Below are 24,744 nucleotides of genomic sequence, written 5' to 3'. Positions count from 1 at the left end.
TATTTTTTTCAAGGCATGTTTGCCAGGTACACCAATGAGAATTTGCATCACCATTAGCTTTCATTTCAGTTTGCTATTGGGTCAAAGCAAAGAATGTAACGAACTTCAGACATGGCTGTGGTTCTAATAACTGTATGTTCCAATTTACCTTACATATCTCTTGTGTCTCACAAGTGCTCATTTCACAAAATGATTGTTACGTATTCTATATGTAGCTGATTCACTATTTAAGTGAAGGCTCTTCTCATTGTAATTGTGTGTGCAAGATTCAAATAAATTTAGGCTTGTTATCTGGCATTAATTTTAGACGAAACTAGCAAAATGTTTTCTCTACCCAATAAGGTTCTCAAGAAGATGAATTAATGAATTACACTTGAAATGTCATAAGTAGTGTACTGTTTGTATATATTGTCAGCTGTGCAATCTTCTGTTCAATGTATACAGAGCTAGTGGCTGTGGATCTCATACCTTTAAAGCAGTGGTGTTGTTGAACTCCTTACACTATATATCTAGTAGTTTTAACAGGTTTACTAGGATCCATTTGCATTTCTTCTGCTAAAATGAAACCAAGAGTTAAAATGAGTATGGTAAGTTAAGTTCTTAAAAATCTGCAACTGGAATGTTATTCAAAACTGAGAGGTATTCCCTCTATCGTTCTATGCAATGGTGTGATTGAGAAAACAATTTTGGAACATAAACAACATTGACATTAGACACATATCACTAAGCACATCATAACATGCAAAATGGAAAACCGTATTATAACACAAATCCTAGACTATCTTCAAGAGTCATAGTATGACTAAAAAAATAAGCATTTATAGTCTATTATGGAATAGGATTTTGATTTGCTTGTTGTGTGGGTTTTCAGCAAGAATGTAATAAAATGTCATGTAGAGCAGTAATTATCTACGCTACAGAAGTTGATTTCTGTTGATTACACTTTTAATAATCATGGTGACTACACTTGGGAACTGTAAATAAACATGCTTGCGATTAACTGATCTAAGTAACGCACTGACACATTGTGTCACAGAAATAAACCTAAATTCAGAATGAGTGGACATAACATGTGCTGTTCCACAAGTTTCGATACTTGGGTCTCTTCTGTTCTCAATCGACATGTTCTTTCAACGGCTTGCCTACACTTTATTATAATTTCTGACTTTGTAATGTCTGTTCATTAGTGATTTATGGAGGCTGTACACTGGACACACAAATGATGGGACGCTCTGCAACTACGACAGATCTGAAGATGTTAGAATTTTGAATTAAACCTGTAATCATTATACAGACAAATACGACAGTAGACTGCAATAAAAATATTAGAATAATAATCATTCTCACGGACATATTCACCACTTGATATAGTGTCAAGCTTTCATAAAATTCGAAAGAAGTACGAAATTTGTAATGCTTGATGATGATACAAGCATGCTAATAAAGGGCGCTAATTCAGTCTTAACAGACACAGCCTAGATGATAGCTGAAAAGATCTACAACTGGTTCACGGCAAATAATATATATCTTAATCTCATAAAGATTCTTCTTACGTGATATCAAACAAGCAAAAACGATCTTTTAGTACCACAAGTCACCATTAGTGGCAATGTATGTAATTCCAGCATTGGCAGCCCAAGGCCGGGGCCTCACTTCGCAAGTGATGGTGAAGGAGGAGGGGGAGGAGTTACAGCGTCATGGATGGCTTGGCCCGGCTGACAGTACCACGTAAGGGTCCCTTGATAGGGTTACAGTGAAATGTTTAATGGCAGCGAAGACAGAAATGAAGATCATCGGCACGGCGAAACTGGCAGAAGAGGCAGTCTTGCACTTAAGAGTTAACGTTATAGCTTGAAATTAAAATCCAAACTTGAAACTTCCTGGCAGATTAAAACTGTGTGCCGGATCGAGACTCGAACTCGGGATCTTTGCCTTTCGCGGGCAAGTGCTCTACCAACTGAGCTACCCAAGCACGACTCACCCCCCGTCCTCACAGTTTTACTTCTGCCAGTACCTCGTCCCCTACCTTCCAAACTTTACAGACGCTCTCCTGCGAACCTTGCAGAACTAGCACTCCTGAAAGAAAGGATATTGCGGAGACATGGCTCAGCCACAGCCTGGGAGTTGTTTCCAGAATGTCTCGGTCCGGCACACAGTTTTAATCTGCCAGGAAGTTTCATATCAGCGCACACTCCGCTGAAGAGTGAACATTACATTTTGGGAAAATCGAAACATCTCTGCTCCTACATCAGCCGATATTTGGTCAGCTTCTGTGTCCCATGTTAGGGGCAACTGGAAAAGAATACTCCAAGACTATTAATCTTCAGTTCATGAACTCTGGTAGACAAAATTCTGGCTCCATTAAAAAACAGGACGACTATGATGTTTGATGAAAAAACCAATATCGTTCCGTACTGCTTCAGTTTCATCACTGGCTGTCTGGTACAGCAACCAATTATGATATTTTTTTGGACAAGCGCAGTCTCGATTGCAAAATTGTATTTATTAGTACCGATTAAGCGTTTCGTTTTGTGAGGCATCGACAGATTATTATCTGAAGAGAACAGGATAAAACTTTTTAATGAAACAAACTGTAATGTAATGAAGCGTGATTCAAAATTGTGCTGCCATGGATATACGGGGATAGTAATATATGTCTAAACTCACATAAAAATGTAGCAGAAGAAACTTCAGTCATCACTAGTCACAACATGGCACAAAACAAGATCAAAAAAATCATCTGGGTAAGGCATACGCTCGTTAGAAGTCTTACCAGAACCGAAGGGAAATTAAACGGGAATGAAAATGAAAAGTAAATTTAATGGGAGGCAATAAGAATGTAGAACGAATAAAATGCGTGTGCTGAGACTGGATCGGCATGGTGTACATAGCGTCGAAACACACGTACAACATGTATGCTGCAAGGTAGAGAGCGTATCAGAGAAACGGGCCTGCTAAGCACCACAGCAAAAGCTACAGTGAGAAATGCGACAAGAGGTACAGTACTAGTACGATCTGTGCGGACGGGATGGCACAAGTGTCAACCAAATCGAATGCATTACTTAATGACAAGCAAAATTAAAACTAATTAAATGTATGTAATCATTTGCAAGAAAATGTTATAAAAATTAGCTAATAACATTTGAGGATAACAGAAAATAAAGAACGGGATAAACATTCCCATTTACAAAATTGCTTGAAGGAAAAACTTACGCATACATACAAGGATCTTAAATTGTACCTAAGGCAATCACAACTTAAGTGGGGCAAGTAATACCGGTATCAACACTGCTTATCTTAACTACTCTTAGTTATTCATAGACGTTTTTATATATTCTGTTGTGGCAACCTCACAGTTCCTTGCAGGCTCATCTCCACATCTTCTTCACATCACAGTAACGTATTACTTACTTTCTTAATATACAGCGTTGGTGGAGTAGCACACCTGCAATTCCTGATCTGGAAATGGGTGCGGGACTTTTGGAAAGTGCGTAGAATGATAGGAACTCAGCTCAGTGTTACTGGTACCACTGAACTTCTGTTAGTGCAGAAGGCAATTCTGCCCAGAAACCATTCAATTCTTAGAAACAAAAAGAAACAACTGACTTTCATTTAACTTGGAGATATAACCCCCCCCCCCCCCCCCCCCCACCTCCACCTTTTTCTCTTTCTCTCCGACACACACACACACACACACACACACACACACACACACACACGCACACACACACACACACACACACACACACACACACAAAGTTTTCTTGGTTCAAATGTTTATAAATTATTAAAACATCTTTAGGGATGTACACATTTGTATCACACTTTATTGAGTATATAAAATCATGGAAAACATCATATCGTTCCAAAACACTGTTCAAATATCCTACTTCATGCTTTTTATCATATGTTTTGTAGACGTAACGCTACTCAAACATAATAAATCACATCTGATTGTGAAATCTTTATTGTAAAGTGTTGTCGACCGATTTCAGTTAATATGTTATACGTTGAAGCATAACTGATATGTAGTTTTTAAGTGAGACTGATGTTATGCGTTAATGTATTGTCTACGGCCATATAACATGTAATATCAGACGGAATATAGTATCCATTGTACCACTCTAATGCTCTTATTTAGCACATGACATACTGTACTTCATCTCGCATGTGTACAGATTCAAGGCTTACTTCGCCTGTGATAACAGACGGTTGGCTGCAAGCACTGGACTGATTGAGATTAAATTTTATACCGTTTGACATTCTGTGTGGTGCTTTACAAGATGCTAGTTTCAAAACGTCAGTCGAAATCGGTTGACAACACATCGCATTGAATATTTGATATGTAGAATGACCTATTTAAAACTTATCACTATGCATCTTCAGTCTTGAAAGTTTGTGGCATCACAAAGAAGACAGTCTTTATTTACAGGACAGAGATTTATCAGTTTATCACCACAGGTATGAAACTAAGAAAGAAAACAATAACGACAAGCAGGAGAAGAGGAGTTGGTTGCTGTTTTTGTAGCCATTGTTGCAGTAATTGGTTGTACAGATTTCGCAGTCGACGATTTCCGAGTTTTTAAACTGCGTCACCAAGTATTTAAATGAGCAAGCATCTATCACTTCGCTTTCCACAGCGCACGCCCGCTGGATGTACAGTTTGTTGTCCTCATAATCTGCAAATAAAAGTAGAATTTTAGCACTTGAAATTCCTCTTGCAAATACATATTACAGTATTTGTCCAATATTAAAGCCAACAATAGTCTGCGAGGAATAGCAATGGTTGTTAGGAGGTTTTTGTTTATAATTTGGTTGTACTTATTAAGTTTCAAAAATTGGGTTGTTTCACTTTAAAAAAAAAACGAATTTCCAGACATGGTGTCTTTGAGTTAACTGGAACCAACTCCTCACAAATTGAAACTCGCTCTATGTAAACAGCTTTAGATGGCTGTCAGAGCAATGAATAACAACAATAGTTATTAGGCAGTAATGTAGAAGCTGCGTCTCTAAGTCCGTGTTACGTTTGGTGGATTCTAAATGTACCATGGCTGTATGGGACTTAGTTTACAAATAGTGAAGTTATAATGTGTGCCCAGGTGAAAAAAATATATGTAAATAAATTTTAATAACAGTATTATAATTACAATTTGTGTAGAACAGTACAACTACACATAATTCCCACTGATATACATACACCGATCCCATCGCGTAGGAAGGCAGTGGATGGCTTCAGTAGAGAAATTCCTGGGTTGCTGACGGTCCAGTTCTCCACTGTGTACTGTACTTCCTTGTCAAACGTGAACCTCTGACCTTACAGAGATTGTTTTAAGGGGCCGAAGATATGTTGTTCACATGGGGAGATATCTGGGCTGTAAGGAGAATATTCCAGGACCTTCGATAGTAATTTCTGAAAGAGCTCGAGAATCTTCTTAGCCACTTGTGTGACCTACCGTTATCCTCGAGAAAGACTGCCCATTCGAGAGCTTGCTCCTGTTATTGTTACTGATGGCCTCTGTGAGCCTCAGGAACGTGTTGCAATACTGCTCAGCGTTAACTGTTGCACCCAGTGGTAGCCAGCCGATGAGCAGAGATACTTTTTCATTGAGAAAGAAATTGAGCATCACTTCTCCGGTATCTGGACAGTGGGCGTTTTTTGGTTGAGGGGAACCAAGATGCTGTCATCTCATGCTCATCTGTCTGGAGGCAGGATCGAAGTGGTGACAACACGTTTCATCACATCCGAAATCTGAGCAATGAAATTCACGTTTTTCAACAGATATTTTAGGCAAGCACCCTTCTCGCCGTCTTTTGAGTCTCTGAAAGATGCTTCGGCACCGATTATGCATGAACTTTGAAATAACGAAGCTTCATGTGGATTTTATGTGATGTACAGTTCCTCTGCTTATCGCCAGTTTAACAACAGTGTCACCTGTGGTGATTCTTTTTTTTCCTTTATTGTATTTCGATTCTCCCCCCTCCCCCCAGACGGGAAAGAGGGGGGGGGGGGGGGGGGGGCTGGCAGCAGCGTAATACGCCGCACTGCAGTCTACAGATAAAGTTAAAAAAGATAATCAGGAGATATAACGATAAAAACAGGCGAGAAAACGAACATGGTGAAAAGTTGCGAAGAAAATATAAAAAACAAAGGTTGGGCAATGTTGATTAAAACACATAGGCACAATTAAAAAACACAGCGACAGTCTGGTTTCTGTTCACATCACTTAAAAGGGGGGACACAAAGCACTGAGCACTCAAAGAAAACACTGCACGATAGAGTACAAAAGCAGACTGGGGGGGGGGGGAGTACTCAGAGAGATGAGGGGGAAAAGAGAAGGGAGGGAGGAGAGGAAAAGAAAAAAATAGGGAGGAGCCGATGGAGGGAGAGGACACAGAAAAAATGTGGCAGGGAGGACATGAGATGGAGTGGGGAAAGCAATGGAGGGGAATGAAAAAGGACTCAGCAGAGAGAAAGGAGTCCAAGAGAGGGTAGGCAGAGAAGAACAGGATGGAAGGGGGGGAGAGGGAGCCAGGGCAAAGCACAGAGGGAGGGAGGGGGAGGTGAGGATCAGAGTTGATAGGAGGGATAAATGGAGGGAGAGAGGGCATCATCTGGGAGAGGGACTTGACAAAAGCTACCTTGGGGAAGGAGATTAGGGGTGTATAGGTGGAGAGTAGGGGGGACACAACGGTGAAGGCATGGCAGCAGATGGGGGTTCGGGCGAGGGTTGGAGAGAAGAGGAGCAACCAGGGGATTGGGAGGGGGGATAAAGTCGGTGGCAGGTGTAAGGATTCGGATATGTTGAGAAAAAGGAGCAGATGGGGGAAAGGAATCAGGTCATAGAGGATGCGCGTGGGGGACGGGAGGTGTATACGGAAGGCCTGTGGTGATCCGTTGATTCGTCCTTATGATCGCCTCCACAACGTGGTGGTGGTGGTGACACCGTGCACTTGCCCAGAGCGTGGCATGACCTTGATTTTTACACGGCCCTCCTCATAACGCTGACATCACTGGAATGTAGTGCACATACGAGACGTTGCTCTCTGTACATCTCTTTCATTCTGCAATTAATTTATGAAGCATGCACCCCTTCTGTGCGAAGAAATTGGATAACTGCTCTTGTATAGAGCCGGCTTTTAAGTTTTTAGAAACGACCACTAGATGGCACTATTGAAGTGTGACAACACTACTTTTAAAAAATTTGTCATTTCCTGTTTATCAAACAATGGGTCCTGAGAATGTGGGCGCGTACTTCACAAAGTTAGCGTTTAAAGAAACATTTAGGTGAGAGACATGGAAATTTCGTCTTTAGGTTTTCTTTGGCCGTTTTTTTTTTAAGATTTTTGTGAATTCCTCACTAACAACAATGGTCCAGATCACTTCATTCAACGTTTGGCAATCAATCATCTAAAGAAAATACTGTTGCAATTGGTCTGCAGTATTTCATCGTTTTCGTACTTTTACCGGAGACGAATTTTGCGACGTTCGACCAAAATTAGATTTTGTTCCAAAAACGTTGATGTTGTGTGCAACATACGTAGAGAGGATATGGCTTGCGGCGAGACGAACGTATACTAGGCATATCGAAGACTGCGATACATTCAATTCTGCGTGAATATTCAGCTGCGGAAAAAAATTACCGATAGAGTCCTCCGAATTAGACCACAGCTAGACAACAGGCTCTTTTTCAGTGACATAAGGAAATACTCAAAAAATTCAATCGAGGACATACAAAATACGCGCACAATGTTGCGTCTGGAGACGAAACTTTGACACACTCTTAGGAACTGGGAACTAAACAACAATCAACTATTTGGGTGTTCAAAGATGAAGCGAGACAAAAGAAAAAGAAACGAAACCAAAAACATGATCGCTTAGTTTCTTCATGTGGGGGTTCATTTCCTCAAAGTAATTTCTGGGCGATAAAATAGTTTCAACTATCCAACGCAGGCTTTCGAATTCTTTATACAAGATCTGTCCGTCACCATTTTCAAATGTCTGTACAGCAACGAAGTAAAAAGGTAAACCATTTATTTGAAATCGTTACACTTTTCATATAGCTATTTCTGTTACATTGCTTACAGTTGCGTCGGTGATTGTATTCCATGCTTAAAAACCACTTTGTCCTGTGTGAGAATAGAATCTTGTTGCCACACATCCTTTTTTCCATTATTATTATTTAAAACTCCCTCGCCTTATGTGGGTGGGGTGGGCAGTCAGAGGTATAGCCAATCCGCTCTTCAGCCAAAGGATATGTAGCATACACAAAGACAATAAGACAATAAATTAAAAGGCGAAATATTTACAAGTGATTTTAAAATATGTTAAGATAAATTCAATGAAGATTTTATATGAAAGAAAGTTGATTTTCGCCGTTGTTAATTTTAAAATAGGAATAGTAAAAGGCAAAAAGAGAACAATAGGAATACATTCAAAACATTTGAAACACGATATATAACACTGTGACCTTGATACTGAAGCACTACCGCTGGCCGCGGTGGCCGCGTGGTTCTAGGCGCTTCAGTCAGGAACCGCACGACTGCTACGGTCGCAGGTTGGAATCCGGCCTCGGGCATGGATGTGTGTGCTGTCCTTGGGTTAGTTAGGTTTAAGTAGTTCTAAGTTCTAGGGGGGGGACTGACGACCTCAGATGTTAAGTCACACGGGGCTCAGAGCCATTTGAAACACTTTTGAAGCACTACACTGTCACTGAAAGTAGAAAGACCTCCCATAGGAGAAATAGCCTACCATTGGAGAGGAAAGGGTTAGGTGTTCGGTAAGGTAGGACGGTGTGAGTATAAGCACAGACGATTGATGGGTGGTATCGATGGAGAAGGAATGGATGTTGGGGAGACAGGAACGAAGTAGTTGGGGTGTCGTTAAGGATATAATATTAATGGGAGAAAAAGGTAAGGAAAAATGGTAACGCTGGGAAGAAGGGGTAGGGGAAGATGGGGAGGTTAAGGAGCCCTGATGAGGTAGAATGGGTGGGGTGGTTATTACAATTGGTATGATGGATAAATGTCGGGACAGAGACCATTTTCTGGATGAGGGAGAGGGTTGGAATATCGTTGGGAGAGGATGTAAAGAGTGTACAGGTGGTAGGTTGGTGGAATGTGTCGGTATTGCCGCGGCAATGTACAAGGAAAGAAATCAGGGGGGAAGAAAAGAGTATTAATGGAATCGAGTTTTGGATGAATTAGGTAGTCTGAAGGTGTTCAGTATGAGTGAAGAGTGGTGGGAATATGATAAGATGAAAAGGGTCAATGTGGGCGAAGGAAAACGGATGCAGAAAGCAAGGCTGAGTGCACGACACTAGAGAATTGGAATGGACTGATAGAACGTAGGTGAAATGGATGTCCATCCAGCATTTACGTAGGGATGTATGGGTTGCCTCAATGTTTTGTCAGTGTGGAGGACAGCGGCGGAGCGTAATCCCCAAGTTCGCCCAATTAGTAGTTTTCGTACTTTTAGTCTACTGTGGGCCCTCTGTTGGATCGTTTGTAGATAGGGTTTCCATTGTAAGTTACCGGTCGAGGGGTAGTTCAAAAGATTTTATTGCGTTAGTTAACGGGATAGGACGGATAGGATGGTGAGGTAGTGGTCATGGAGGCGGAAGTTACTGGTAGCGGAAATGGCTTTTAGGTAAGAGAGGTGGCATTCTCTTAGGTGTTATCATCGTCGGGATAGTAACTAGGGTTGGAAGGGCGTGTATATAGGAGAGCAGGCATTCTTACAGGTGTCGATAGGTAATGCGGTCGTCGTGATCAGAGGAAGTGTGGTGTTTTTTAGGAATTACTTATTTTACAGCGAAGTGACAAAAGTCGTACGATACCATCGAAACGGGTCGCCTCCTTTTGCCCAGCATAGTGCAGCAACTCGAAGTGGCATGGGCTCAACAAGTCGTTGGAAGTCCCCAGCAGACATATTTAGCCATGCTGCCTCTATAGCAGTCCATAATTGCAAAAGTGTTGCCGGTATACGATTTTCTGCACTAAATGTCCTATCCATTATGTCCCATAAATGTCAGATGGGATTCATGTTGGGTGAACTGGATGGCCAAATTATTCGCCCGATTTGTCCAGAATGTTTCTCAAACCAATCGCGGACAATTGTCGCTTGGTGACATCAAGCACTGTCATCCACAAAAATTCCATCGTTGTTTGGGAACGTGAAGTCATGAATGTCTGCAAATGGTCTCCAAGTAGCCGATCATAACAATTTCCAGTCAATCATCGGTTCACATGGACCAGAGGACTCAGTCCATCCCGTGTAAACACAGCCCACACCATTGTGGAGCAACCACCAGCTTGCACGGTGTTTTGTTGACAACTTGGATTCATGGGGTCTCGACACATTCGGACTCTACCATCACGTTGATTTATGTGGTTGTTTCACGCATTGTTGCTAGTCTGTTAGCACAGACAACTGTACGCAAATGCCGCCGCTCCCGGTCGGTAAGTGAAGGCCATCGGTCACTGCGTTGTCCGTGGTGAGCGTTAACGTCTTAAATGTGGTATTCTTCGCACGCTCCTGACGCTGTTGATCTCGGAATATTGAACTGCCAAACGGTTTCCGAAATGGTGCGTTCCATGCGCCTGGCTCCAAAACCACTTCGCGTTCAGAGCCATTTAATTCCTGTCGTGCGGCATTAATCACTTCGGAAACCTTTTCACTTGAATCACCTGACTACAAATGACAGCTCCGCAATGACCTTTTATCCCTTGTGTACGCAATACTACCGCTATCTGTATATGTGCAAATCGCTAACTAATGACTTAAGTGACCTCAGTGCACATCGTGTAATGTGGTTGTTGTATCTATTTTTGTTGTTCGTATGTTGTCCAAGGAAAATAAAAGCTTGTGCGCAACAACTCGACACTTTTACTGGTGCTGCTAGCAGTTGAGAAAATCGGCACTGGCTTGTTGTTGTTGTGGTCTTCAGTCCTGAGACTGGTTTGATGCAGCTCTCCATGCTACTCTGTCCTGTGCAAGCATCTTCATCTCCCAGTACCAACTGCAACCTACATCCTTCTGAATCTGCTTAGTGTATTCATCTCTTGGTCTCCCCCTACGATTTTTACCCTCCGCGCTGCCCGCCAATACTAAATTGGTGATCCCTTGATGCCTCAGAACATGTCCTACCAACCGATCGCTTCTTCTGGTCAAGTTGTGCCACAAACTTCTCTTCTCCCCAATCCTATTCAATACTTCCTCATTAGTTATGTGATCTACCCATCTAATCTTCAGCATTCTTCTGTAGCACCACATTTCGAAAGCTTCTATTCTCTTCTTGTCCAAACTATTTACCGTCCATGTTTCACTTCCATACATGGCTACACTCCATACAAATACTTTCAGAAACGACTTCCTGACACTTAAATCTATACTCGATGTTAACAAATTTCTCTTCTTCAGAAACGCTTTCCTTGCCATTGCCAGTATACATTTTATATCCTCTCTACTTCGACCATCATCAGTTATTTTGCTCCCCAAATAGCAAAACTCCTTTACTACTTTAAGTGTCTCATTTCCTAATCTAATACCCTCAACATCACCAGACTTAATTCGACTACATTCCATTATCCTCGTTTTGCTTTTGTTGATGGTCATCTTATATCCTCCCTTCAAGACACCATCCATTCCATTCAACTGCTCTTCCAAGTCCTTTGCTGTCTCTGACAGAATTACAATATCATCGGCGAACCTCAAAGTTTTTATTTCTTCTCCATGGATTTTAATACCTACTCCGAATTTTTCTTTTGTTTCCTTTAGTGCTTGTCCAATATACAGATTGAGTAACATCGGGGAGAGGCTACAACCCTGTCTTACTCCCTTCCCAACCACTGCTTCCCTTTCATGTCCCTCGACTCTTATAACTGCCACCTGGTTTCTGTACAAATTGTAAATAGCCTTTCGCTCCCTGTATTTTACCCCTGCCACCTTTAGAATTTGAAAGAGAGTATTCCAGTCAACATTGTCAAAAGCTTTCTCTAAGTCTACAAATGCTAGAAACGTAGGTTTGCCTTTCCTTAATCTTTCTTCTAAGATAAGTCGAAAGGTCAGTATTGCCTCACGTGTTCCAGTATTTCTACGGAATCCAAACTGATCTTCCCCGAGGTCGGCTTCTACTAGTTTTTCCATTCGTCTGTAAAGAATTTGTGTTAGTATTTTACAGCTGTGGCTTATTAAACTGATTGTTCGGTAATTTTCACATCTGTCAGCACCTGCTTTCTTTGGGATTGGAATTATTATATTCTTCTTGAAGTCTGAGGGTATTTCGCCTGTTTCATACATCTTGCTCACCAGATGGTAGAGTTTTGTCAGGACTGGCTCTCCCAAGGCCGTCAGTAGTTCCAATGGAATGTTGTCTACTCCGGGGGCCTTGTTTCGACTCAGGTCTTTCAGTTCTCTGTCAAACTCTTCACGCATTATCGTATCTCCCATTGCATCTTGATCTACATCCTCTTCCATTTCCATAATACTGTCCTCAAGTACATCGCCCTTGTATAGGCCCTCTATATACTCCTTCCACCTTTCTGCTTTCCCTTCTTTGCTTAGAACTGAGTTTCCATCTGAGCTCTTGATGTTCATACAAGTGGTTCTCTTATCTCCAAAGGTCTCTTTAATTTTCCTGTAGGCAGTATCTATCTTACCCCTAGTGAGATAAGCCTCTACATCCTTACATTTGTCCTCTAGCCATCCCTGCTTAGCCATTTTGCACTTCCTGTCGATCTCATTTTTGAGACGTTTGTATTCCTTTTTGCTTGCTTCATTTACTGCATTTTTATATTTTCTCCTTTCATCAATTAAATTCAGTATTTCTTCTGTTACCCAAGGATTTCTACTAGCCCTCGTCTTTTTACCTACTTGATCCTCTGCTGCCTTCACTACTTCATCCCTCAAAGCTACCTATTCTTCTTCTACTGTATTTCTTTCCCCCATTCCTGTCAATTGTTCCCTTATGCTCTCCCTGAAACTCTGTACAACCTCTGGTTCTTTCGCTTTATCCAGGTCCCATCTCCTTAAATTGCCACCTTTTTGCAGTTTCTTCAATTTTAATCTGCAGCTCATAACCAATAGATTGTGGTCAGAGTCCACATCTGCCCCTGGAAATGTCTTACAATTTAAAACCGGGTTCCTAAATCTCTGTCTTACCATTATATAATCTATCTGATACCTTTTAGTATCTCCAGGGTTCTTCCATGTATACAACCTTCTTTCACGATTCTTAAACCAAGTGTTAGCTATGATTAAGTTGTGCTCTGTGCAAAATTCTACCAGGCGGCTTCCTCTTTCATTTCTTAGCCCCAATCCATATTCACCTACTACGTTTCCTTCTCTCCCTTTTCCTACACTCGAATTCCAGTCACCCATGACTATTAAATTTTCGTCTCCCTTCACTATCTGAATAATTTCTTTTATTTCATCATACATTTCTTCAATTTCTTCGTCATCTGCAGAGCTAGTTGGCATATAAACTTGTACTACTGTAGTAGGTGTGGGCTTCGTATCTATCTTGGCCACAATAATGCGTTCACTATGCTGTTTGTAGTAGCTTACCCGCATTCCTATTTTCCTATTCATTATTAAACCTACTCCTGCATTACCCCTATTTGACTTTGTATTTATAACCCTGTATTCGCCTGACCAGAAGTCTTGTTCCTCCTGCCACCGAACTTCACTAATTCCCACTATATCTGACTTTAACCTATCCATTTCCCTTTTTAAATTTTCTAACCTACGTGCCCGATTAAGGGATCTGACATTCCACGCTCCGATTCGTAGAACGCCAGTTTTCTTTCTCCTGATAACGACATCCTCTTGAGTAGTCCCCGCCCGGAGATCCGAATGGGGACTACTTTACCTCCGGAATATTTTACCCAAGAGGACGCCATCATCATTTAATCATACAGTAAAGCTGCATGCCCTCGGGAAAAATTACGGCCGTAGTTTCCCCTTGCTTTCAGCCGTTCGCAGTACCAGCACAGCAAGGCCGTTTTGGTTATTGTTACAAGGCCAGATCAGTCAATCATCCAGACTGTTGCCCTTGCAACTACTGAAAAGGCTGCTGCCCCTCTTCAGGAACCACACGTTTGTCTGGCCTCTCAACAGATACCCCTCCGTTGTGGTTGTACCTACGGTACGGCTATCTGTATCGCTGAGGCACGCAAGCCTCCCCACCAACGGCAAGGTCCCTGGTTCATGGGGGGGGGGGGGGGGGGCACTGGCTTAAAGGTCTTCATTTGTCTCCGAGTACGTTAAACTGCGAAGTACTACTGTGCATACTGCAGCAAGCTGCCGACAGTGCCTTCCCCCACTGCTTCTCTCCCCTCAGTAGTCACAATGCGTGGCAGGCACGCCTCCTACCGTTCTAGGCAGCCACTGCTCGAATACTCCGCTTAATGTGGTGGAGCAAGAGGTGGGGCAGCGGTATTTGTGCATTCATGGATTGCACGTAATAGGAATTATGCCAAACGAGTGCCGTCAGGTGCCTCAGCGTTTACTACCGTCCTATCCAGAAAACTAATACGCTAAAATCCCTTGGGCTAAACAATGACAGGGAACTGGCATAGAAACATCATGTACCAATGCCCAACAAAAAGTTCACAATGGACTAAAACTAATAAAACCATCAACTGTCCGAACTTGGGGAGTCTACAGCTCCATTATCCTTCACATCTACAAGACTTTTATCTGACCCATCCTTTGCTATGCAAATGTTGCATGGTTACCTTCTTCACCTAAGTTCTATCAGTCCCTCCAAATGCTGGACTCCACCTTGTTTTCCACATCCGTTTATCTTTCCCCGTGTGGATTCTCTATCATCTTATCAAATGCCTACCCATTCTCATGTACATTGAACTCCTCTGTTTATGTTGTGCTGTCCGCAAACTAGGTTCCAAGAACACCATTGCTTCCCCTCTGATCAAGAATCCTACTATGCTGCCACCACTTGACAAATCATTCCCACTGCCCCTAAATCTACACACATTCCATGTCCTATTCCAATGCATATTCAACTGACTCCCACTCTCAAACAACAAATACGCCCCAATACTTATCCAACCTGCCAACTATATCTCATCCCTAGGAGTCCCACTCCATATTAGTGCTACCCCCTCCCTCTTTCCTCTCCATCTTTCTCCACCCATTCCACTGTTGATACCACTACCCTGCCCACTCATCAAACTATTCTTTCCTTTCTGTCTTCCCACTATCCATCCTAATCCCCCTCCCCCAAGCCATCTATCCACCCACCCATACATAAAGAGAGAACACCCAAAGTTTCCAATCTGCACAATCATTTCCTCAGTGCATGTCCTTCAGTTTTTTAGTAAAAGTGCAGTGCTCATTCTAAATTAATGTGTTTTAAACACCTATTTTTTCTTTTTATCTTTACTTGTTAGTCTTTTTTGGTTTTAATTAAAAACGAAGAAAAGCAACCTTGTATTTTGTGTAAATAGCGTCATACAATCACCTTCTTACAAATTTTAAGTTTACTGCCCTGAATCTTGTTGTAATGTCTTAGTTAATATTGTATAGCCTTTTGGGTGAAGAGCTGGATATTGTACAGCTAGCAGCCCACCCATGCCTACGTGGGGTGGTGGTGGGGGAGGTGGGTGGGGGGGGGGGTGAAATAACAATAAAGAAAAATATGAATGTGAGAACAAGTCTCTTCTCCCATGTAGCACCAAATAATTTTAAAAGATGTCACTGACGCTACTCTAATACAACAGCCATTATAATAACCAAGGTGTATCAGAGTCAAATAAGTGGGACACGTTTTGTCTTGTTAGCATTGTTACTACAGACATATACAGGCTGTATTATAATGTAATATACGATGAAATAAAGGTAACCTTGTATAAAGAATTTGGCAGCCTGCGGTGGATATTAAAAATATTTTATCATCCAAAAATAATCGCTTGTTTCTTTGGTTACACTGACAGATCGCAATCATTGCTTTGTAAGATCTAAGAGCAGTTACTGCTGAATGGTATACAAACTGTTTACTGCAAGTCCAGCGATGAACCGACAAAAAACGATCGAAACGTTCGCATCTCTCTTCAAGATGACAATACCAGCTGTCAAACAGCACGTCAAACAATCGACTGTTTGACGGAGAAAACGTGGAATTAATCTCTCTTTGCCATTATATGCCTGATATATCGTCTAACGACGTCTTTTTTTACGTATATCAAACAAAAATTCGTGGGCCAAGATTTTAATTTCATCAAGAAGCTGTTAAATGTTGCCAAAAGTACGTTTTGAGAAAGCAAAGTAAAAGTGGAAAAAAGTTTCCTGAACCCGCTGGAACGCATGAAAACGTGTATAAATGATAACATTGAATATTTTGAGAAGTAATAAAACAGTCTGTACCGAAAATGCTATTACTTCATTATAAGTTTAGAAGGCAGCCATTGTGCCTCATACAACGAATAGATATGAAATGATTATCAACATGAATGAAACTTTCACTATGCAGAGCTGTGAGCGTCATTAAAATTTCCGGGAGAGTAAGTGTGTGACAGACCAAGACTCAAACCAATTGAGCATTATGATCATTGTCCGTGAAACGTAAGGTTCCAGGTTTGAATGCAGTATGTCATGATTGGACTGAGAGTTCGAGTTTTACGAATGTCTATGATATACGAAGATGTTCAATGTGGATGGCAAGGCTAAGGAATTTGATAAATAATTCGATAAAAACAGTCGAACAACGAATTTGAATAACCATTTCGTAAAAGAGTCACGCAAGTAGATGCGACAGTCAGAACAATGTGTATGCCGTTGAAGAATTTGGAGGGAGGGTTAGAAACTGGTTGGAGTGAATATCGAGTTGGCACAGCAGAAAATCGTTCACAATCTACTGACGACGTAGTTCGTGAAAGTGAAATCCAAAAACCGCGTGCATGCCTGGGAATGTGCCTGTTATCTGTTACTCCTAGAAAGCTTTAAACATTACAAAACACAGTTTTTATTATATACATCATGGACTGTTTCTTAAACTTAATTATGGTGGTTCACGTACCTTTATAGGTAACCTTGATGCAGACGGAATGACCCTGTATTACTTGCAACGCCAAACTGCCCAACGTTGATGTTTTCCCACATTTATCATATCCCCTTGGGCTGTGTTCACATGTTGGGTCATTCGATGAACTGCATACGTAACAACGCAGACTTTCACCTGTAACAACAGAGATTTTAGCAACAACTTTTCGAAGTATTAGGCTCAGTAATTACCACTAGTAAATACTTTAGCGTCCAAAACTAGTACAGTCTTGAGGAACTCTTAAATTAGATTAGAAGAAAAGGTGCCGCACTTGGAGATCGACACACGATTCCTCATCCAGATTCAAAACAAAAGTTTATATAGCAAAATGAAATAGGGTGAATTTTGAAAACACATGTATGAAAAAGAGGAGCTGGCAACACTATCACATCGTGCAGTGCATCATAATGTACAGAGAAACATGTATCACCACGCACCACTGAACCAGCTGTCGAAACTCGCTGCGTAGGCTGTTGCGACATCAAACTCACACCCACCTTGGAGCTATGGTTTCGAACCCTCATTGGGGCTCTGTCTTCATTTTTAGGCGTCCGTCCCCTAGGTCTCGTCGTTTGTAAGCAGAACATCATTTTGTCACACGATAATTACCTAGCACATGAGTGGGACCCATTCAACTGAATGTATCTGTCTGCTAACAGCGCAGCACCCAACTATAGCTGGTCCTGCCAAGTTAATGTAGTGCGGCTTCCCCGCGGAGTACTCAAACGATGAATACGCCGATATGCGTTGGCGCTGGGTGCATCCAATAACCAAGCTGCCGCTGCTGCTCATGCGTATACTGCACGTTACCCTCAAAGGCACCATCCAGACAAGATTGTTTTTCGTCGTCGGGGCAACACCTTCGTGAAACCGGTAACTTTCGTCCACAAGTAATACAAAAACAGAGCGCGCTATTCTTGAAACTGTTCGCTAGTACCTCGGCGAAGTATGCGTGATATTGCAAGGCAGCTCCAGATATCTCAAAAATTGGTTATTTAAGTGTTTCACGACGAAGAACTGCATCAATGTCATTGCACATCGACTCATCACTAGTAGCCAGACAGCATTCGACGAGTACAGACTTGTGAGTGGCTTTTGCACCAAGCGAAAGGTAACGAACATTTTTATAAACAACGTGATGTGGACTGTTGAATGTAGGTGAAGGTATTTTCAACCTTCACAACAGCCGGTATTGGTCAGAACAGAACCCACAAGTCACTTATGTACCTGGCTCTTAGGCACACTTTGACATAAACTTGTGACCTGGAATCGTGGGAGGAGTGCTTTTGGACACTTAGCTACTGCCAGACAAGTCTAATGGGACCCTATATCGTACGTTTCTTTGCAATACTTTGCCTGATGCATTAGAAAACGTTCCACTTGGTGTTCGGCGACAGCTATGGTTCCTGCATGATGACGTACCGTCATACTTTGGAATGAATGCGCGTAACTATTTAAATGAAGTGTTTCCAGGGAAATGGATTGGTCGTGGAGTTCCAGTTTTCTAGGCTCCACGCTCCCCCGGTCTTAACCCACAAGTTTTTTTATCTGTTGGGACACTTAAACGAACAAGTTTGCAGTACTCCACCCATGGATGTACACGACCTAATAGCTCGCGTGCATGCCACTTCAGCAATGGTGGGTGTATCAGGTGTTTTGCCTAGAGTCCAACAAAGTATGATCCTGTGAGTGGCGAAGTGTCCACAAAGGCTACGTGGTCGCTTTGAACATCTTCTCTAAAGCGAACGCTGCTCGTATGTTTACTTACCGGCTCTGTCAAGATAAGCCTCATCGTCAACGTACAGAATGGAATTATTGTGCGTAGCATAAGTGCAATCTGGTACAACCTACCTATTGTGTTTTCTGTACCTCATTGGAAACAGACGATGTTACTCCACTCACTATTGTTTTCTGTTGATTTTATGTCATGGACGAAACAAGTACGCTCCCGCACAGTGGTGGTTTAAATTGGATACAATTGATGCTTTAACTGAAAAAAAAAGTTTAACGAGATCATCAGCGCGTCTTCATATCCTTTCCCCACAGCTTTGCCTCGTCTCAGTGAGTTGAAGGGACAACTTCAGCAGAGGGCAGAGTTCATGCAACCTGGTTTTGGCCACGCGTCCCGCAGTTAGTGCGTTGCCAGAGTCTCGTGTCTTAAGGTGCATTTTTCTTACACCTACTAGCGATATTAGGTACCGTTAGGTTCACTTTTGTCTTCAGTTTGGGTGAGGAATCACATGCCGACCACCGAGTGCGTTTTTCCTTCACCTTATAGGATTGTTCCATAGATCCATAGTGATGCTATTCCAGGCCGTTGAACATCTCAGGAAAAGAGAGTACATAATACATATTTACTAAAAAGGAGAGATGTGGTAATGTTAGTTTCACAGATCCAAAGTGAAAGAGGAGATGAGGAATAATTCAAATAATTTGAAACATATTTCATTTAAGAACATTGGTGGCTATTCCAAAATTTTACCGATGTGCTGCAATGTGGTGCTATATAGGCTTCTTATTTGCGAGGATGGTAATCGCAACTAAATTGAATATAGAAATTGGATATACATAAACTGAACAGTTCAAATATATTTAAACTCTATAACTAATTGTTCAATATTGTCATGGTAAAACAGTTAGAATGTACTTAAATTCTATAATTAATTGTTATGGATAAAAAACACGAAAAACATTAAGACAGCAATGGGAATCGAAAATTAGCATACAAATAGACAGCCAGTGCAATTAACCGCTTTCATTTTTAAAATTTTTATCTATTTTTTTTTTACTTTTTATACTGAAAATGAGCTTTATTCACAAACATCTACGACTTTACAATCCATGAAGACCAACAGTTCTTGTTTCAGGTGCATTATACACACTGAGGTGACAAAAGTCATAGTATACCTCATAATATCGCGTCGTACCTCCTTTTCCCCGACATAGTGCAGCAGCCTGAAATGGCTTGGATTCAACAAGTCCCCCTGCAGAAATCTGAGACATATTGCCTCCGTAGCTGTCGATAATGTTCCATAAATGTTCTATGGGGTTCACTTCAGGCGATCTGGATGACCAAATCATAAGCTCGAATTGTCCAGAATGTTCTTCAAACCAATCGCGAACAACTAAGGCCTCGTGACAGGGCGCATTGTCATCCATTAAAATTCCATCAATGTTGCGGAACACGTAGTCCATGAAAAGATGCAAATGGTCTTCAAGTAGCCGAATATAACGATCTACAGTCAATGACCGGTTCAGTTGGACCAGCAGACCCAGGCCATTCCATGTAAACACATCCCCACCATATGGAGCCACCACCAGCTAGCCCAGTGCCTTGCTGGCAACTTGGGTCCATCGCTTCTTGTAATCTGCCGTACACTCGAACCCTAACGTCACCTCTCAACAACTGAAATCAGGACTCATCTGACCAGTCTACGGTTTCCCAGACGTGCATGGTCCAGCCGCTACGATCACGAGCGCAGGAGCGGCGCTGCAGGCGGTGTCGTGCTGTTAGCAGAGAAACTCGCGTCGATCGTCTGCTGCAATAGCCCATTAACGCCTAATTCCGCCGTACAGTCCTAACGGATATGTTCGCTCTATGTCGCACATTGATTTATGCGGTTATTTCGCGCAGTACTGCTTGTCCGCGACCACTTACAATTCTACGCAAAGGCCTCTCCTCTCTGCCACTGGATTGTCCATGGTGGGAGATAATGCCCGAAATCTGGTTTTCTCAGCGCACTCTTGACACTGTGGATCTCGGAATACTGAATTCCATAACTACTCGTATTTCCGAAATGGAACGTCCCACGCGTATAGCTCCAACTACCGTTCCGCGTTCAGTCTTTCAATTCCCGTCGTGCGGCCACGATCATAGCGGATACCTTTTCATATGAATCACCCTGAGTACAAGTGACGGCTACGTCAATACATTGCCCTTTTGTACCTTTTGTATACGATTCTACAAAAGATGCTCAAATGTGTGTGAATTCTTAAGAGACCAAACTGCTGAGGTCATCAGTCTCTAGACTTACACACTTCTTATACTAACTTATGCTAAGAACAACACACACACCCATGCACGTGAGAGGACTTGAACTGGAGACAGGAGCCGCGCAATCCGTGACGTGGCGCCTCAAACCGCGCGGCACGTTACTACAGCCATCTGTATATGCGCATAGCACTACCCCATTACTTTTGTCACCCCCGAGTATTCAGTATACAGAAGATCAATACATATTACAACATCAGTAAGTTCCGTTACAGTTTGTTTCTTCCGAGTATCCACATCAAAATATTGGTTTCAATGCTATTTAAACCAGGGGTCTCCAAACTACGGCCCGCGCGCCGAAACCGGCCCGCGACGGCCGGCAAACCCGCCCGCGTTTGAGGGCCGGACATCCCCGGTATCCGGCCCGCCAAATATTTGAGGTGGTACCTATACCGGCAACAATTGAGTTTCGAGGTCTATCGCGACGAATACACCGCGACATTGTCGGAGCTCTATCTTTACAAAGCGGAAGGTCATGGTTAAACTTGTGACTATCCACAATAAACACACACACCATTCTCCGTGCGATAGTGAAAACTAATAAGAACGGTTAACAGACTAGTTTGACGAAAACATTTTAAGTAAAAAAATTTTTTGCATTTTATTCTACTCACGAATCTGGTGCAAGTCTTTCAAATGGACGCCACTTCGTCGACTAGCCTTAGTAATTAATCATTATGGTAGACGCTTCTTAACCGAGGTTTCATGTACATAATGATATTGGATATTTTAATTGTAACTGATGTATAAAAATAACTGTAATTAATTTATGTCTTGAAAACTCACAGTGTTAGAGTATTCACGTAAGGAAATTTAACATCCTAGTGATAATTAGTGACTTTTATGTAGCTGTAACTTTCCTTTCATAATTACCTCCAGTTGTGGATCAAGTTTACTGATAGAGAAAATCATCACCGACTTCAAATGCTTATCACCTAATTTTGATGTGTAAATACTTTTTGCATGTTTCATTTTGGAGAAAGTTTTTTCACACAAATAAGTAGTGCCAAAAGCGGAAAAAAATCCACGGGCAAATTTATATAAATTTGGAAACTGTGTGGATGGAAGACACTTATAGAATTCCAGTAAAGTTGACTTTGAATGTTTTCCTTTAAAAAAGTCGCGACATTGCAAATCAATAATTTCAAACTGAAGTTATGCGGGTAACGCTTCTATATCGACGTCAAAGGGATTTTGAAATATCTTGATATCGTTTGAATTTGAATCGATATCTCTAAAACGTGCTTCAAAATTAATTTTTAAAGCGCCCAAAGCTTCAATTGCAAAAGTTACAGGAAACGGAATCTCAGTTTGGTGACTGAATGTTTGGCACGTATTAAAATGCGTGAAGCATACTTTGTTCAATTGAGACTGAAACAAAGCAATCTTTTGTCGAAATGACTTAACATGCGTGTATAAATCAGGCAGAAGCTGGGTTTCACCTTGAAATTTTAAATTAAGGTCATTCATATGTTTAGTTAAGTCTGTATAAAATGCTAGCATCCATAACCACTCACCGTTCCGTAACTCAGCCAGAGGGCGATTCCTTTCGTTCAAAAAAATTTCAATTACTCTTCGGAGTTCAAACAAAACGGGTCATAAATTTACTGCAGTATAATATGGCAAGTCGCTTTCCTCAATATCTTCAAGAAACTCGCGGAACTGGCGATGACTGAGTGCATGGGATCCGATATAATTAACAACTGAAATAAATGGCTTTAAAACTTCTGACATATCTAAATGTTTTCCACACAAAGACTGTTGGTGAATAATACAATGCACTACTAATGGTTTTGAGCCACCGTCATTTTCTACGAGCTTAGAAAGGAGAGCAACAACACCTTTATTTTTCCCACATATGTTTTTGCCACCATCAGTTGTAATACATTTTATTTCTTCCACTGAAGATTGTTTTTCTGAACTACCGTTTCAACTTTAAAAATATCTTCGCCAGTGGTCGTCCCGTGAATACTGCGAACATCAAGGAGCTCTCATACACTTCAGAATTTTTGTCAGTCCCTCGAATAAAAAGCTGTACTTGAGCAGTATCTGATACATCTGTCGACTCATCCACGGCCAAAGAGAACCAGTCTAAGTCTTGATTTTTGTCACGCATTTGTGCTGACATATTTTGTGCAATGTCATCTATTCTTCGAGCCGCATTGTTTTCCGACAAACTTATGTTTTTAAACAAATTAACTTTTCCTGGACGCATATCTTCTGCTGTTGCAATTATGCAGTTCTTAATTAATCCACCGTCGGTAAATGGCTTACACTGTTTCGCTACTAAATGAGCCACACGAAAACAAGCACGAGTTGCTGCATGTTGTCCAGCATTTACTTTCTTAAACAGCAACTGCTGGGTTTTTAGCTGGCGTTCCGGGGACTCATACATTTCTAATCGTTCGCATCCTGTAAACTTGGAGTAATTCTAAGAGTGCTTAGTCCCATAATGACGTTTTATATTGTATTCTTTGAAGACCGATATTGCTTTTTTGCAAATAATACACACTGGTTTGTTGCTTGACTCCACCACGAAATATTGACATCCCCACTGCTCTTTAAAAATTCTACATTCACTATCAACCTTTCGCTTATTTTCCATATTTGTACAGAACTTCACAAAAGATTATAACCTGAAAATAAAATTGTGCTATTTAATACTAATAAAACTAGGGATTAGTCTGCCTAAACAAAATGCAATGAATTTATTTTAAGGTACTTTAATTACTAAATTAAATACTCACAATTACACTGTAGTTCCTCTAAAAAATACACTGAAAAAATACTCAAGTCGTGCTATACATATTTCGATTTTCAGATTTTCCTTGTCTCTTCGAATTCAAACTTTGAATTGTCCCACACTTCGTCGTCTCACCTACTAGTACAGCGCATAAAACACTAAAAACCTCGTGAGGCACTCGCAACATAGACACAATCACGCAACAGAACTATCAAATATATTATCTGGCTCTGCTACTCGCTGCAAGACTACATAACTAAACTTATTGTTGCGCCGCTTGAAATAACAATGCGTTGACATACTCTGTCTCTGTTACGTCTCGCAGTAATAGTGTTGCTAACAATGATTTTGAGATTTCGTTAACTTTGCAGGACGCTTTCGTGAAGAACGTGCAGTGACATAATACTTTTTTGTCGGTGAAATTCGCTAGAATAAGATACACCAGAATTTCGGTCAGGTACGTCCACCAATCAAAATTATGTCATTAAATAAAAATTGTAGTTCGTTTCAGTGCTAGCTATTCCAACAACCTTAGATTTCTGCGATTTCATCTTCTCTGTAGCCTTACATTACGATGATCATGGAGTGCTAGGATGCTTTAATCCCACTAGGTAGATCTTGGCCCTCATGACTTCATGGAGGAGTCAATGTGGCCCGCGGACTAAAGAGTTTGGAGACCCCTGGTCTAAACGATCGTGGTTTCATTGCATTTCCATTTGAGTTTCGGGCTGAGAGTCTTTTCCGTGAGTAGCAATACTGACGTCTTTGGAGTCTTTGTTTTCGTTCTTCTTCCGCACTGTACTGACTTTTGGCTGTATTCCGTTTCTACCTCGTTTGCTAGTCATGAATATCTCGGCAGATGGAGGCATCAGATGATCTTCACCGATGTC

At 41.5% G+C, this 24,744-nt stretch overlaps 1 protein-coding gene across 1 annotated transcript in view; it reads right to left on the bottom strand.

The window, feature by feature from the left end:
- Positions 1-3,807: 3,807 nt before the first annotated feature.
- Positions 3,808-24,744, bottom strand: part of LOC124595840 — a 43,164-nt gene continuing 22,227 nt past the window's right edge. The window contains exons 2-3 of the mRNA XM_047134738.1: positions 17,037-17,195; positions 3,808-4,679 (exon numbers count right to left, since the gene is read on the bottom strand). Of these exons, the coding sequence (XP_046990694.1) occupies positions 4,453-4,679; positions 17,037-17,195 (386 nt within the window). The 3' untranslated portion in view covers positions 3,808-4,452. The remainder of the gene's footprint in view (positions 4,680-17,036; positions 17,196-24,744) is intronic.

This window comes from Schistocerca americana, chromosome 2, assembly GCF_021461395.2.
Source record: "Schistocerca americana isolate TAMUIC-IGC-003095 chromosome 2, iqSchAmer2.1, whole genome shotgun sequence".
Lineage (NCBI taxonomy): Eukaryota > Metazoa > Arthropoda > Insecta > Orthoptera > Acrididae > Schistocerca > Schistocerca americana.
The sequence above is the reverse complement of the archived record's forward strand: the minus strand, read 5'-3'. Positions and strand labels throughout refer to the sequence as shown.